The sequence below is a fragment of the Drosophila virilis genome, chromosome X (assembly GCF_030788295.1).
Source record: "Drosophila virilis strain 15010-1051.87 chromosome X, Dvir_AGI_RSII-ME, whole genome shotgun sequence".
NCBI lineage: Eukaryota > Metazoa > Arthropoda > Insecta > Diptera > Drosophilidae > Drosophila > Drosophila virilis.
This window is the reverse complement of record NC_091543.1, coordinates 2,120,511-2,136,026: the sequence shown is the minus strand read 5'-3', so window position 1 is coordinate 2,136,026 and position 15,516 is coordinate 2,120,511. Positions and strand designations below refer to the sequence as shown.

The 15,516-nt window shown below is 45.1% G+C and overlaps 2 protein-coding genes across 4 annotated transcripts; one reads left to right on the top strand and one right to left on the bottom strand.

Annotated features, from left to right (window-relative positions):
• Positions 1-241: 241 nt before the first annotated feature.
• On the top strand, positions 242-1,210 carry LOC6634567 (uncharacterized protein CG1552). Of its 2 annotated transcripts, none has more exons than XM_002058143.4 (3): positions 242-528; positions 594-708; positions 902-1,210. In XM_002058143.4, exons 1-3 carry the CDS (start codon positions 375-377, stop codon positions 1,137-1,139), a joined length of 507 nt encoding a protein of 168 aa, XP_002058179.1. In that variant the 5' UTR covers positions 242-374; the 3' UTR covers positions 1,140-1,210. The 2 variants fall into 2 exon arrangements, with proteins under 2 accessions (XP_002058179.1, XP_015025088.1); XM_015169602.3 differs by having other exon boundaries at positions 243-528; positions 594-747.
• A 5,807-nt stretch (positions 1,211-7,017) lies between these two features.
• Positions 7,018-12,979, bottom strand: SmydA-4 (SET and MYND domain containing, arthropod-specific, member 4). Of its 2 annotated transcripts, XM_002058144.4 has the most exons (5): positions 12,662-12,979; positions 8,862-9,892; positions 8,653-8,775; positions 7,678-7,871; positions 7,018-7,624 (listed from the first exon to the last, which is right to left on the bottom strand). In XM_002058144.4, the coding sequence occupies exons 1-5, from the start codon at positions 12,677-12,679 to the stop codon at positions 7,407-7,409; spliced, it is 1,584 nt and encodes a 527-aa protein (XP_002058180.2). In that variant the 5' UTR covers positions 12,680-12,979; the 3' UTR covers positions 7,018-7,406. The 2 variants fall into 2 exon arrangements, with proteins under 2 accessions (XP_002058180.2, XP_032296289.1); XM_032440398.2 differs by lacking the exon at positions 12,662-12,979 and having other exon boundaries at positions 8,862-10,865.
• Between the last annotated feature and the right edge of the window lie 2,537 nt (positions 12,980-15,516).

The window sequence follows — 15,516 nt, the reverse complement described above, 5'->3', positions numbered from 1 at the left end:
GGGGAGGGGAGGGTGTGTGGCTGGCGTTAATCGTGAGCGAATGTAAAACGCAAAAATTTGCATTCGCATAGTTTTTTGTTGTTTGTTTGTTTGTTGATTTAATCAAGTGCTGTGGCCAATTTAGCCACACACACACACACACACACGCACACACACACTTGCAAGGCGGCAATACGTTGCGTATACGTAATGTCGAGCAGCTTTTAGTGGCCGCTTGCTGGGAACCATGGTGTGAGTTGGGCGCGTAGTTGCCGCACATCAGTCGCCCGCCTCGCACAGTTCGCAATACACACACAGCGTAGATATAGATACATATATATACACACACACATATATATATATATATATATCGAGAGAGAAATAGAGCGTGGAGGATGTATGTGATGCAGTTGGTTGGGAGCCTGGCCGTGTGCCTCCTGGTCTGGCTGTGCAGCTGCGACGCCTTTGGCCAGTTCCACATGAAGCGCTATCATCTGCAGCGCGGCTACAGCGCCGACGATTCCAGCGAGAGCGACAACAGCGTGTTGCGTGAGTAATTCCTGGCAAGATGATGTCTCTAGCCCCGATTGACAGCCGCTCGACTTCTTCAACAGGCACCTATCGCCGCTGCATGTGGGAGCAATCGAAGTTCCTGCCGCGCCGGCTCGTCCTGCTCAGTCTCTGCTCGAACCTGTTCTGCGAGAACAATCAGATAATGCCGCGCTCCAGGTCTATTTTCGTAGTGGAAAAAATATCTAGACCCAACGAGTAGTGCCAAATGAATAGATTTTCTAGTCGCATGCCAATCCAAATGCATGCCAACAGTTCAACCCAACCAATCCCGCCCCCCCCCCCCCCCCCCATTCTTATTCCCTGCTAATGCAAAACTTTGGTACTTCTCCTTTTTTTTATTTATGGCCAGCTGCCTGGATATACTGCCGGACCAGTGTGAGCAGGGCGATGAGGAGGATCTGATGTACAAGCCCTTTCCGGACTGCTGTCCCGTCTATTGCAACCTGAAGCGGCGCATGCAACGCCTCCGGACAATGCATCTACGGCATCGCTTGCTGCGCAACCTGCAGGACTCTGTTATTTCCGCCGCCGCCGCCGGCTCCGCCGATGGCAATACGCTCCTCAGCGAGATTGGCTACAACTACTGATGCAGCTGGCATTACAGATTGTTAACTTTGTTGCTCCAAATATAGGCGGATAACAAATGGCTGATTGGCAATTGTGTTTGGTGTGCTTCTGATTGGGATTTGGCATTCGAATTGGACTTGGTCGTCGTCTAGACAACACACTTCAAGTGGGGGCAAGAAAACGAAATACATGTCGCATTTAGAATACCCTAGCTTGTACAGATTATCTGGTTTTACTGCAATTTAAATCGTCTAGACCAAGATTTAAATATTCAGACTCCTAGTCTAAGACTTTTGACTTGAGCTGAACTTATGGCTTCAATAGCACTAGCCAAAGGCCACTTATTTAGGGTTTGAACCAGCAACCGCAGCATGGCAGCTCGACCAGCCATGACTGCTGATTTATTACCGAATATATCTGGGCATCTTCTAGTCAAGCACTCTCATCTAGAGCACTCTTAAGCCTCGGCTTTGAACCATTTACCTTCTTTTTACTCGAAAGACTTACAGCGATCACATATGATCACATATGTGATCACAACCAATTTATGTAAGCGAGAAACTTTTCTAGAAAGTTCTGGGAATTAGGATTTGAACCAGCGACAATTAGTCATAAAGTCATATTCTGGTGTAACTAGGGTTTGAACCAGTGACCTCACTAAATGAATGTCTTTATTAATCAGTAAGGTAAGATAATGAAGTCGTATCCTGCTATAACTAGGGTTTGAACCAGTGACCTCACTTAATGGTTGAGTATACTTATTAAATGATCAGCTAATCATTCAATTTAAGACTAAGATTAGGATTAGAACCAACGACCTTACTAGTTGCATCAATCGAAAAGACTTTCTGTGATAAGGACTAAGCATATTCTGATTTACCACTTAATTGAATCCTGACAAATACCCTTTGTTAGGGTATTTGGAGCCAAATAACTTTGTCACTTGAGACAATCGCTGACAGTTGCCGGCTGCTCCCGTGAGTTGAGCATTCTCAAGTGGCCAGAGGGATGGGTGGGGCATGTCCAAGTAGCCTTTGCTCCAAGGATAACTGAATCTGTGGACGCTGCAGCGAGTGGCTCATTAAGCTGGTCGCTTATTTGCATTGCTTTTGCGCACCTTTAATTGCATTTCTGTTTTTTGTCTAGTTGCCTGTTTAGCTTCCGCTTCCGGCTCCGGCTCCGGCTCCGGCTCGGGCTGCCTTGCTACGTCCTTGGATCCCTTTTGTGCACTGCTTTTATGGCTTTATGATGCTGCAGCTCCTGCTGCAGAAATATTCTTTATGTTTTGGCGCTATCGCCGCTTATCGTTTTAACACTTTTACGTGCCACACACAGCAGCTGCAGCTGCAGCTTGCGCAGTGGCGTCCCCTGGTAGCTGGCGGGCTAGGCAACTGGCGCTCGCTGGCGTCTGTCTTCATTTTTATCAGCAAACAAGCAATAAATTTTATTTTAATAAGCAACACTTTTGATAGCCATGCCTCGCCCTCGCCCACGCCCTCAGCTGGGTAGCGTCTCGTGGCGTTATCCTTGCCAACGTCGCTGTCGCATGTTGCATGTGGCGCAGAAGTAAATACAAAAGATACAGCTCGGCATTATCAGCTCTCGCCATAATGTTGCGGTTGCACGCCAGTGGCGCCACCTAGCGGGGTTCCATGCAACTGATAGTCAGATTTGATTCCATTCCAAAAAAAGGGAAATCTTCATACGTAGACCTGAACATATTTGAGTAGCACTTAAGCGGGAAAGAAAATAGTAAATACTCTTGCGAGGCTACGTTCCGAGCCAAGCTATTGAACTGAAGAAGTAAGAAAGACCGACGTCCTTTCATCTGGTAAGAGACGGATCTGGCTGGATCTGGCAGCAGGCTGGTCCACCTCTGGGGTCTGTTTAGATGGAATTATTGAACATTGGCTTATTTTTAGTACATTTGTCTTTTCCATATTGCCTTATGCAATCTCTAATTATATTGCCAATGCCTTTTAGTGCCTTGTTATTGTCAATTTTGAGAAATCAGGCAGCCAGCGCATAGATGGATCGCAGCTGGCTGTTACGGAATTGGAAGCCTTCTCGGGCTGAATGTGCCCCATTGAAGCGACGTCAATGGCTTTGGCTTTGGCTTTGGCTTTGGCCCATTACGAAGTTAACAACAGCAGCTTTTTGCAGGAGGCGCCCGGTTGGGCGTTCAGCCAACTGCTGGCTAAAGTCCTGCCGGCTGGGCAACCTGGCTGCCTCGTTTACTTTGTGTGGCAACGTCCTGACGAAGCCGTTGTTGTTATACCCCGAACGCATTGAAAGTGCGCAAAACAGGGTATACTGCACGTAACAGAACGACACCATAAAGCGTATATATACTATGGCCAGGCCTCGCAAGGTCTCTCTGATGCAAACAGCTTTTGGTATATGCTCACTTTTGTATGTCTTGCTTAAGGTCTGAAAATTTTATTGGGATCGGACTCTAAGCACCGATTTTGTTCGAGACTGCAACACAATCACAGGGTATCGCCTAGTCGGGCATTGCCAAATGAAGCGCTCTCTGTTGTTGTCGTTGCGTTTGCTCTGCTTGCCTGGCATCGTCTTATTTTTTATGTGGCTTTATGCATCTCTCGCTCCAGCTGCTGCTCCTGCTCCTGCTCCCTCTCCAGCTACCTCTCCAGCTCCTGCTCCCGTTCCAGCTCTCGCTCCCGCCTCAGATTTTCATTGTGTTGCGTGTTGTTGTGGCGCCTTTGCTGATGCTTCTGCCTCTTGTTGTTGTTTTTACTTTGTTGCACTTTGAAGATTATTGCACAATGCAATTTATATTTATCGTACGCTTTTAGTTGTTGCCGTTTCTTGTTTTTCTTTCATTTATGCCTTTGTAAAATACACACACACATGCTCCCTTATATAAGTGCATTTGCAATAGATTCGCATGCGTAAGGCCCAGTGGGACCCGCCAGCAGTGCAGCTTAAAGTACTTACCACCACCTGACTTTTGCACGACTTCATAAATTTAAAGGTGCCTGAAATTTTTCAATATTGTTTTCTTTCACAAGAAGTTTTTGAAGAAAGTCAGTTAGGAAACGCAGCAAAGCTGAATCCTTAGGAAGGAGAAGAGGACAGAAGCCACTTAGGCCGTACGAAAGGCCGAACTTTTCTCTCTCTCTCTCTCTCTCTCTCTCTTCGAAATGTTGTAGAACTGAGCAAAGGTGCTTCTTCAAGAAGGAAGAAGCTTCTACTCAATTCTTCTCGCCTCCAGAAAGTGACCTTCGTCAGTTAGCACCTCTTAAAGAAGGTGTTAGCGATGTAGTTAAACCTCTCTTTCTCTCTCTCCCTCTCTCTCTCCTTCTCTCTCCCTTTTTATCCCTCTCTCTCTTCACTTCTCCCTCTACTCTTCACTCTTGGAAAAACATGGAAAATGCCTTTGCTCTGTGTAAATTGATTTGCATAAGTCTTGCACAGAGTCTCACTGGGTATTTTTGCATGTTTGTATCAATGAACGCAATTTTGATACCTCCGCCCAGACACCTTACCCAACACCCTCTCCCCCCAACCCAGTCCTCGTCTCCAATCCCGTCAAGTCGCAGTTGCACAACCGACTGGCGCTCGAATGTTCCGTCCGACACTTGTTACTGGGAAATGTGCATCTGTATCTGTATCTGTATCTGCATCTGCATCTCAACCCGAAACGTATCTCAATCTCTGTGTGACTTTATCTAAGCAAAGCAAAGATGCACATTGCTATTATTACTGTTGTTGTTGTTTTCGCTTTTGTTATTATTGTTATTATTGTTGCTGTTGTTGTTGCTTGCCACACAATTATTATGAAATAAAGAACTGCCTCTCATTCTTATGAATGTCTTCCTTTGCATTTTATAACCACATGCTCAGTATCTGTCTCCCTCTGTGTGTGTGTGTGTGTGTGTGTGCCTGGCCTTCGTTCTGTCTTACATGATGGCCATCCTTCCGTTTCCGTTTCCGCTGCAGCTTTGTAACTGAATAAGCACTGCATTAAACAGTTATCCACCTGTTGCCGACAGACAGCTTACATGAAATTGGAATAAATCCAATTGGAAAATGAGTTATGTCTTACATTTAGATCTAGCTGCAGCAATAGAAAGAGACGGAGAGAGAGGCAGAGGGGATAAGTCCTATTCTAATAGCAACTATCAAAATTTTGATAATATTTTGAAATATTTAGAAAATAATTATTCACATTAGAGACACCATTTTCTAATTGGAAACTCGATGCGCTCCTTCTTCGCTTAGCTCGGCGCTTATAGTCCGATTTTTATGAAACTTTTAAGAAATATTTAAGGGATATTAACTGCAAATGTCAACGTATTTATAATACACATTAAAAATGATATCTAATTGAAATTGTTGTCGAAAGTTAAGGGAATTGTTTTTTTGTTGTTATAAAAAATTAAGTATAACAATATAAACAAGCGCCCAAGAGCACACAAGAAATTAGAAGTTAAGTAATATACATTATATATAATTAAATGGAATATGTAAGACTTGGGTGAAAATTGCAGTTGACAGACTAATGACAGTCACTTGACAAGCAATAAAAGACAGAGAGAGAGAGAGGGAGAGGGAGAGGGAGAGAGAGAGGAAGAGCAGCTCGCCGGTGTTGCCGGCTGGGTGCTGGGCTTAGGGCTTTGGGCGTTGCCAGGCCGTCGACGAAGAAGTTGTGTTGCTGTCACATTGAAAGCGGCGTCAAAATAACTGCAGCTGACAGACTTATGGCAGCCACTTGACAAGCAGTATATACTAGAGAGAGAGAGAGAGAGAGAGAGAGAGAGAGAGAGGAAGAGCAGCTCGCCAGTGTAGCCAGTTCGAAGGAGAAGTTGTGTTGCCATCATATCGAAAACGGCGTTAAAAATATGCATTTATTAACAGTCCGATAGCAGTTTAACTGGCTGTCAACTATCAGAGAGAGAGAGAGAGAGAGAGAGGGAGATAGAGAGAGAGGGACAACAGCTCGCCGGTGTTGCCAGCTGGGTGCTGGTCGCTGGGCGTTGCCAGGTCACATTGAAAGCGGCGTCAAAAATATGCATTAATTAACATTGCGATAGAAGTTCAACTTGCCGTCAACTATCAATGGCAAAGTGCAGGAGTCAAGGGGACCGCGCGGGGGGAAGCATCAGCGACTTGTCTGACCATTTCCGTTGCTCTGTTGTCGTTTCGAGTTTCCGTCGCCTTTTCCGTTTCCGTTTCAGTTTCCGTTACGGGGCGCAATTAGCCGGACAAGGATTCTCAGGCTGAGCCCTGAATAGAACTCAACTGAACTGAGCTGAACTCGAAAGTTGTGCGCGTTCTGGTTTTTTTTTTTTATTGCATTCTTCATAAAAAGCGAACACAAAGCCAAAGCACTGGCAAAAACAAAAACAAAAAAGACGTCACAGATTACAGTTTCTGCATTTTCGATTTGCCTGGCAACATTGAGGACCAGAGATAATGGGACGAGTCCCAGCGAAATGTTGGCTAATTAAAAATTGTTGCCCTCTGTCAAGTTTTGCAGTACCGCCTCGCTCTCTGTCCAGTGCGAGCTTCTTAAGGACATAAGAGCTTACAGCAGCTGCTGGGCTTAATTGCTCGACCAGACGATACCCTGTACACAGCAGAGACTGCACTTACCCCACACACTATCCATAAGAAATGTGTTCTTGATTAACTTCGTTGTCTTAAGCCCGATCTTTGTGATATTTTCAACGTTTAAATATGGCAAAGAGAAGTATGAGCATACTATATATTTTATGTATACAGTGTGCGGTGGTATCTAGAAAGTGAGGGATATCATGCAGATACTTAACGAGAACCTTAAACCTTAATTTATCTTTACTTTTCGATTTATGACTTTTAATTGAATACCCATCCCAAAAAAAAAAAAAATACCCTTGTCACTTCAGTTAACCTTTTCACACCACATTTAATTGAGACAGCGTATAACAGTTTTACCAAACAGTTTTAAAGCTTAGATTCTACAATATAAAAGTCTGTTCTATAAATAATTAATTCTATTATTCGATTATACAACCTTAAGTTAGTTAAGTAAAAAAAAAGAAAAGACAGTTTCACACCAGCACATAGCGTGGGATGGATACGTTCCTTGTTATAAAGTGTTATACTGTATCATATAGTACAGTTATCCAAACGAATTGGATTTCTTAGCCAGCTGCTGGTATGGCTAGCACTTGGAGCAAGTTTCATTGGCACAGCTCGTCTGAGATTCGAGTTCACATGGACGACAACAATGAATATATGCATGGGCATACAAAGCTCTATAGATGGAAGTTCTTTGGGTTTTAGCAGCCCATTTTGATGAGCGCATCGGCGGCAGCTCGACCCATTTCGTGCTCGCTGGAACCGGCTGGTTCCAGCTGTAGAATGTGTGCGCTCTCCGTGAGCAGCTTGACGACCTCGTTGATGCGCTTCTGGAACTCCTGGCGCGACATCTGGCCCGTCTGCATGCCCAGCTGGGCGAGCACCATAATCGGAGCATGCAGCTCGTACATGATGACACCTGCGAGTGAACGAATTGTAGTGCTAGAAATTGTAGGTGATCTGTGCACTCACCGCGCAGACGGGTCAGACCCGGCTCCAGTAGATCGATGACGGCCAGAAATTCGCGACAATAGCGCTCCTTGCGCGCAATATCCTGCGGCGACAACTCCGGCAGCAGATAGCCCTCGATCCGGCCATAGGTCTGGCACAGCGAGTACTTGGCCGACAGCAGCAGATAATGATTCGGACGCAGCACCTCGCGGTACCTACATGTATGCCAATCAAGTCAGCTGAAGTTTTATTCAAAGTTCAGAAAAGCCTTTGACTCCGTCTTTGACTACCCCTGAGCTTTATTCAGTAGTCCACAGCTGAGAGCTTAAGAGCCAAGAGTTATCTTTCAATCATTCCAAAATTCTACCTTTCCTCTTTCGACTTTAAGGGTTTGCGAACCCATCTATCAAATTTTGTTGGTTCTATCCGCGTTAGATCCTGAGTTCAAAAAGCACTTTTTAAAAAGATATAATAGTCGACAGTTCCGCACTTTCCCAAATATGGTTGCATGTTAAGCCTGTGAGAACCTATATAATAAATTTTCTAGGTCCAGCTCTGATAGAACCTGAGATTAATAAGCACCCTGTGGGAATATATGGAAGAACAGACACTTGTGCATACAACGGGCAATGCCGGGTAATATCAGACGTGCATGCTTGCTAGCTGAAGATAACCAAGAAACGCCCCGAAACCTAAGTCTTCAATTTGGTAAATAGATATTTCGGAGCAACGATCAGATGATTTTTCAACTTTGGATAACTCAGAGAATGTTTAAAACAGAATAATCAAATGTGGTATACAATTAGATAGGAGTATTTCCCAGCTATATACGAAATTTCTTTATGATCACATGGTTATTAAGGAACTCAGAGAACCAATGAAAGATGGTTTTGAAATTTGGAATATGATCATTAGAGAGTATCTTCCAGCTATATTCCAGACTTCTTTATGATCACATAATTTTTAGATATTTTTGGATGATTTTGAATATCTCACCGTGCCAGAAAGTTTTCCAGTGCGGGAATGTCGTGCACATCGATGGACTCCAGATCGTCATTGATGCGATCCAGGAGACGCTCCAGCTGGACAGCGCTGAGACGATGAGCGCAGCGATCGCAGCTGAAAAGGAGCATGGATTAGGCAGTGTTCGGATGAATGGATCGAGATCGAGATCGGGATTGGGATCGAGATGGGGATCTACTTACGCCCAGTCGGCGCTCTGGTCCAGCGGATCGATGGCTCGTATGCTGCCCAGCTGACAGGACCTGCAGACGAGAGCGCTGCAGTCGCTGCCCAGCTCCCGGGGATCGGCGCAGCGCCGGCACCGGCACCAAAACAGTTTGCCGCCCTGGATGAAGGAGCGCCGCTTCAAGGTGCCCTGCAGCGTGTACGCATAGCTGAGCGTGAGAGTCTCCTGTTCGCGTACGGCGCGCGATGTGCGCAACAGGATGGCATAGCTGAGTGGATCGTCCGTGTGTGCCGTGTTGGGGCTGCAGTCGTGGGCGAGCAGGAACGCGCTCGGATAGAGCGTGCGCGCCTTGGCGCCATGCTGTCCAATCTCAAAGCAGTTCACGTCCAAGATGCCGCAGATCTCGTGCAGCTCCGCCGCCTCCAGCTGCTGCAGCTGCCAGTCATCGCGCAGCCGTCGCACCACCTTCTGCTCGTAGTGCTGCCAGAGCGTCGCGTTTTCGCGCCGCGCCGCCGTGTGGGACTCCATGCGTCGGATCTGCGCATAGAGATCCGGCGTCAGGTGGCGCAGCAGCGCAATGCGCACGATCAGCACCAGTTCGTACAGATCCCGCACCTGGTCGGGCGTTGCATGCGTCGTCAGCAGCTCCGCGGCCAAACCGCGTCGCTGCCCATAAATCTCACACTCTTCCTCCGTGTGGCCAAGCCGTCGCTGCTGCATTCCCCGGCAGCTGGCGCCGCACAGCGGCCAGCCGCAGCCGGCACAGCGATATTGCTGCGCCGTCAGCTGGACGGGACGATAGCAGCCCAGGCAGACGGGCTCACAGCTGACGCAGGGCCCAATGGCCAGCGGCTGCTCGGTGATGAGCAGCTCGCCCGCCGCCAGCTGGCGATTCGCCACCAAATAGCGTCCAAACAGTTCCGAGTGCGCCACGCGAAACGCCGGCGCCAAGTCCTGCTCCGACTCCAGCTCGGTTTCCTTCGCCTGGACGCGAGCCTTGGCCTGAGCCTGGGCCTGGGCCTGGGCATGTTGTTTGTGCTGGCGTCTCTGCAAAAGTGCGCTCATTAGTGGCCACATTCCCTGCTAATTGTATTCTAATTGCTCTGCCATAGTCCGGTTCGACTCATTAATCACAACCGGGCCTCTTCCCCCCCCTTCTCGCCGATGGTCCAATCTGGCGACAAGGGCTCGGTGAAGGGGCGGGGGGAGGTGCTGCCTGTCAACAGCTGGCAATTAAAAGACACTCAACGCTGAATGCCTCGATGAGGGCAGCGCGTGCCCGCCTCAACAGGTGCCAGTTTTCAGTTAACAATTTAAACGCCAGACTACACAGACCTTCCACCTTCCACCACCCACTTCCACACCTGCCCACCTGCCCATCTGCCACCTGCTGCACATAGATTCAGTTGCAAGCTGAGAGCTTGGAGCACCATAAAAGCTCAGTTCGAACGAGATATATTGACTGCGTGCTCGCTAAAATATGACATATATGGCTATACCCTGTGAATGTTGAGCAAGGGTATCATGATTTCGTGCAGCTTTATGTAACAGGCAGAAGAATGCAACTGCCAAAACATAATATATACATATGCTTGTGCAGAACAACGAGCTGACATCGATAACTGCTTCCATTTTAAATTTATATCGATAAATATCGATTTAGAGAAATCATATTTTAAGCATAACACGAGGATTATTAGAGCTAGAGACGCCAAACTTGGTATGTAGTTGCGTGTATAGTATCTACAAATTTGGAATATTTCACTTTTTGAATACCTCACCCCGTACCCCCAGAAATTGTAAAGGGTGAGCGCCTTGCGCCTTGGGATATAAGTATATTCAATTTGATCATATATTTATGACTGGAAAGTTTCATTGAGATACGATTAAGAATACTTGAGTTATTCTAGAATGTTTTTACCAAAAAATTGAGCTGGAAAAGACCGAAGCACAGCCATATGACAGAGTAGCCTCTAGTCGAGCACTCCCGACTGATCTTTATTTTTAAAGTTTTCTATGAAAGAGAACTTGTGTTTATTTTGATAAATGTAATCAAAACCTCTAATGCTTAGATATAGAACGAAAAAAAAAAGTAGTTTTAACTATCCGCCAATTGTGTTGCGGGCATTCTTGCGACTTGTGGCATGTGGCATGTGGCATGTGGCATGGAGTCGGTTTGGGGCTGGGCAGGGCAGGCGGGGGCCGACATTTGGCTGGGAATATTTGCTTGTATATGGCGTTTATTTATAGGACGCGCCGCTGCGAGCTGCCGTGGCCCAAAAATAGGCACGGAACACGCAACGCAGAACAGACCCCCTCCTGCTTGCCCCGCTGCTGTCACCCGGCGTTGCACGGTGTTGGCCACGCTGCGGGTCAACGTCGGAATTCCACAACATGCGGCGCGGTTTGTTTTGGTTTTTCAATTGCGTTTTTTTTTTCTTTCTGTTTTTCCTCTTGGGCTTAAGGAATTTTCATGCGTTTCAATTAGCTGCGAGAGAATGCGAAAACACGAATATTTGGCTTTCGGTTTTGCTGCCTTTTATTATTATTTAGCTATAAATCTAAGATTTGCCTGCGGCCATCCAAAAATAACTCATTTCTTTTTATTATGAAAAACAGCAAACAGAATCTGAGCATGAAAATCAAATTCTAATAACAATGAAAGCAACTAAAAGTGAGACTGTGTCCGACTGCGTGATACCCGAACCCAGCGCAAAACTCTGGAGTAAAATTCGGTGCTTGTGGTCCGATCGGAATGAACTTCTTATATTTTTGAATTTGGCTAGCAACTGGGAAAATATTCCAAAGACCAAAAAGTGAAATATTGTTGATCTCTGTATCCAGCTATTAAAATGTAGATTAAGTGCTCAAAATCGATATTTATCGATATAAGGGAGGAGATATCATTAATCTTTTCCCATTTGTGGCGAATCGGAGAAACTGGTCAAAAACTGAACCATTGTGAATCTGTATATCGAGCTCATAAAATATACGAGCTATGCTAAAGATTAAATGCCCACAGTCGATATTTATCGATATGATGACGGAGGAGATATCGAATGAGGCAGGCGATATCATAAATCTCTTTCCATTTGTGGTGAATCGCAGGAGCTGACTAAAAATCGACTTATTGTAAATGTAGCTTTTGAAATTTTCCATTTGTACTTAAGATTTATATTAAACCAAAATCGATATTTATCGATATCAAGAGGCAGAGAGAGTAGCTATTGAAAGTCTGTTTTCCTTTCGGATCGGAGCAACTGACCAAAAAGTGAACTGTTGTTAATCTCTGCTCTTAAAATCTTCCAGCTCAGCTCTTAATTAAATGCTCAAAATCGATATTAATCGATTTAAAGAGGCAAAAAATATCGAAAATTAATATGATAAAGACTTTCTGCATACGATATACATAAGTCTTACGCTCTGCCGAATTTGCTGCGTTCAGTCAGACGCACGGCCGGATGTTTGTGGCTAGATCAAAAATATACATATACATATGTATATTTATAAATATATATATATAAATATATAATTGCATTTAATGACAAAACTATAATCACATCTACAGGTGCATCAAATGACATTATTTCGCGTTTTTGTTTGCCTTTTCATTTGGCTTTTCATTTTGGTCGAGCTATTAAAATGTTTACGCACACGCACAGCTATTTAATATGCATATTTATTGTGTGGTAAATTAATTTTTAATTATGCTGCCAGCACAGGACCCGCCCACCTGCCCTCCCCCCTGCCCTCTCCACCATATAACCCATATCCCCATTGGCCCCCTCATATGGCAACGCTGGCAACTATGTTTACATGTTTTTTTGCGGGCATTTTCTTCTGCTTTTCCGGCCTTTTTTTTTATTATTTTGGTAAAGGCGTCCGATTAACGATTAAATTGATTTTAATTGATAATTTTTACGCGCTCAGCATGGATGTCAGCCCGGCTTGTAAGGGACGTCGTGGGGGGCGACGGAGGGCTTGTTGGGCGCGTTTAACAGCTCGACATTTAATAATGCTATGAAACGATTACAGCAATAAAACACAACAACAACAAAAACAACAACAACAACAACAACAAAAACGAGAACAAAAACAAGAAGAACAACAATTTTTGGACACGTTGTTCGAGACGCGGCGCACAAATTGCAACTGTCGCCGTCTCCGGCATTTGGCACAGTTTCAACTGGGCCCGTGCGACGGCACCACAATTTTACACACACACACACACACACATACAGGCACACACACACACATACAACAGGCATCCACAGATGTTCGCTTGCAATAGAACTGAAAAATTATATTTATAAATTTATGATATTGAAAACACTTTTTTGGCCGCAACCAGAGACAACTTGTAGATCTCCCATCCTCTCCGACCTCACCCCCCCCCCCCCCCCCCCCCTTCACCACGCCACATACAATGCCATTGCCAAAGACTAGAAGGGACTTGCATTGGGGCATACTCTAGAAAATTTGTCAATATATAGCCGGCAAAAGTGTGTAGGTACGAGCGAGGGCATAGCAACAAGTTAGAGTACTCTACTCGGAGCTGGGAATGGGTGGGAAGTATCGGAATATGTATGGGTATTTTCAATCTGTGTACGAGCTCTTAAATATCAAATAATCTACTTGGAGCTGGGGAACGCGTTGGATGTGTGGTCAAAGTTAGGTATTTTCAATCTGTCTACACTCACACTCACTCCACTCGGAACTGGGAACGAGTAGGCTGTATTGTGTACGTGATGAAAAATGGACAGACAGAACTATCAATCAATTAGTCAATCAGTCAGTCAATCATGTAATAAAGGATAGTTGTTGCTTAGTCTCTGATAAGATATCGAACAGGTTCTCAAACAGATTCACTGTAAATCTACATGTAAAGGAAATGCCTCAGTCAATCAATCCCTCAATCAGTCGGTCAATCATGCAAAGATAGATATATATATTGCATAGTCTCTGATAAGATATCGAACAGGCTCTTACAATCTATTTACTTCACATATATAGGAAATGCCGTTAGAAGAAATGTCTCAAAGACAGACAGATCGGTCAATCAATCCCTCAATCAGTCAGTCAATCACGTATAGCTAGACTATTGCATAGTCTCGGCTGCGGTTCAATTGAAGTTTATTTCCCAATCAAATTTCCCATCATTTTATCACTAATATTCCGCACTTGCGTGTGGATTCGGTTAGCTGCAGTGAAAAGTCATCAATCAGTCAATCAATTCCTCAATCAGTCAGTCAATCACGTAAAGCTAGACTATTGCATAGTCTCGGCTGCGGTTCAACCGTAGCTTATATCCCAATCAAGTTTCCCATCATTTTTTCACTAATATTCCACACTTGCGGGTGGATCCGGTTAGCTGCAGTGAAAAGTCATCAATCAGTCAAGCAGTCATTCACAACTGTTTCGCATACAAACAGATCATATAGTGGATTACGTATAGAATCAAAATAGAACCGAGCAAATAATTATGACATTAATAGAGTAGAACCGACTGAAATTTCTGTGCCTAAAGATCTAGGTCTATTCTAGCTTCGGGCAAAAAAGAAATTAATAATAATAAATTTGGAGCATATTTACTGTTATTGTCCACGCCCAAGCCGAGGCCTAGCTGGAAATATGCACCAAATATTGCTGCATATCTCTTTCTCTCTCTCTCTCTCTCGCACTCTCGCCCTCTCTCACTTGCTCTCTCTTTCTGTCGCACAATGCACTTCAAGTCAGCTATTGTGTTTGCTCAGAACGAGAGTCTCGCATTAAGTTGGCAAAATGCAGCCGCTGGCCAATTTCCTATACCCTGTACGAAAAGTTGTGGGAGGGGTGTATCGGGTTTTCGAATTTGAAGCAGAAATCTATATGGACTCCAGTTTGAGCGCGGTAATCAAAATCTAGATACACGCATGTAAAGAACTAGTTTCACCAATCGAACTCGAGGTGAGTTTGAACCGTGAACCGTGAACTAGTGTCCATTTATTGTGGATTGTGGAGTGTGAACTGTGAACTGAACTAGTTTCAAGGTTATTGTGGATCTATAAGAAGTCTAAGAAAAAAAGAAAATGTTACGTATTTAACTCGGTAATCAGAAGGAGAATTTGTTTAATTTTCCTCTTGCGCCGTACAGGGTATTATGCAGTCGGTGACAGGCGTCGGCAACTATCTAAAATGTTCTTGTTTTAAGTTGTTCTGCTTTTAATTGCTGCAGAATAAGAGGCGCCGCCTAAAAGTGTGCAATGCCAAAATGCCCGCAGGTGTTCCGCCTGTTGCCGGTCTTTGCAGCGGGAACGGATGGAAAGTGGAACACGGAACATGGCACATGGAACATGGAACATGCACAACTCGCATTGGCACTCGCTTTGGCTTTGTTTATGATCTGGAGCGGAAATACGGCGCATGCAAACTGCCATGCCCCACGCCCCACGCCCACTATCTGGCCAGGCCACAAGTTTGCCTAGCCGGCAAATATTTGCGAAGTTGGGCTGATAGTGCGGGGTGCGGAGGGGTTGGGCGGGTGGAAGTTGTTGTTGTTGTTGTTGACGATGATTTTTGGTGTCAGCATAAATGTCACTTGCTTCCTATTCCCCCCCCCCCCCCCCCCCCACCACCACACTTTCCGCCCCTTGTTGGAACGTGTCTCGTCTCAAAATCTATGCAACTGTGTC

Bases quoted from the DNA above. Each gene is read 5' to 3' on its own strand.
- LOC6634567 (XM_015169602.3), top strand. From the start codon at position 375: ATGTATGTGATGCAGTTGGTTGGGAGCCTGGCCGTGTGCCTCCTGGTC. The intron at 529-593 runs GTGAGTAATTCC...CTTCTTCAACAG, and splicing joins GAGCGACAACAGCGTGTTGC to GCACCTATCGCCGCTGCATG. The intron at 748-901 runs GTAGTGCCAAAT...ATTTATGGCCAG, and splicing joins AAAATATCTAGACCCAACGA to CTGCCTGGATATACTGCCGG.
- SmydA-4 (XM_032440398.2), bottom strand. From the start codon at position 9,922: ATGTGGCCACTAATGAGCGCACTTTTGCAGAGACGCCAGCACAAACAA. The intron at 8,776-8,861 runs GTAAGTAGATCC...GCTCCTTTTCAG, and splicing joins GACCAGAGCGCCGACTGGGC to CTGCGATCGCTGCGCTCATC. The intron at 7,625-7,677 runs GTGAGTGCACAG...GTTCACTCGCAG, and splicing joins GGGTCTGACCCGTCTGCGCG to GTGTCATCATGTACGAGCTG.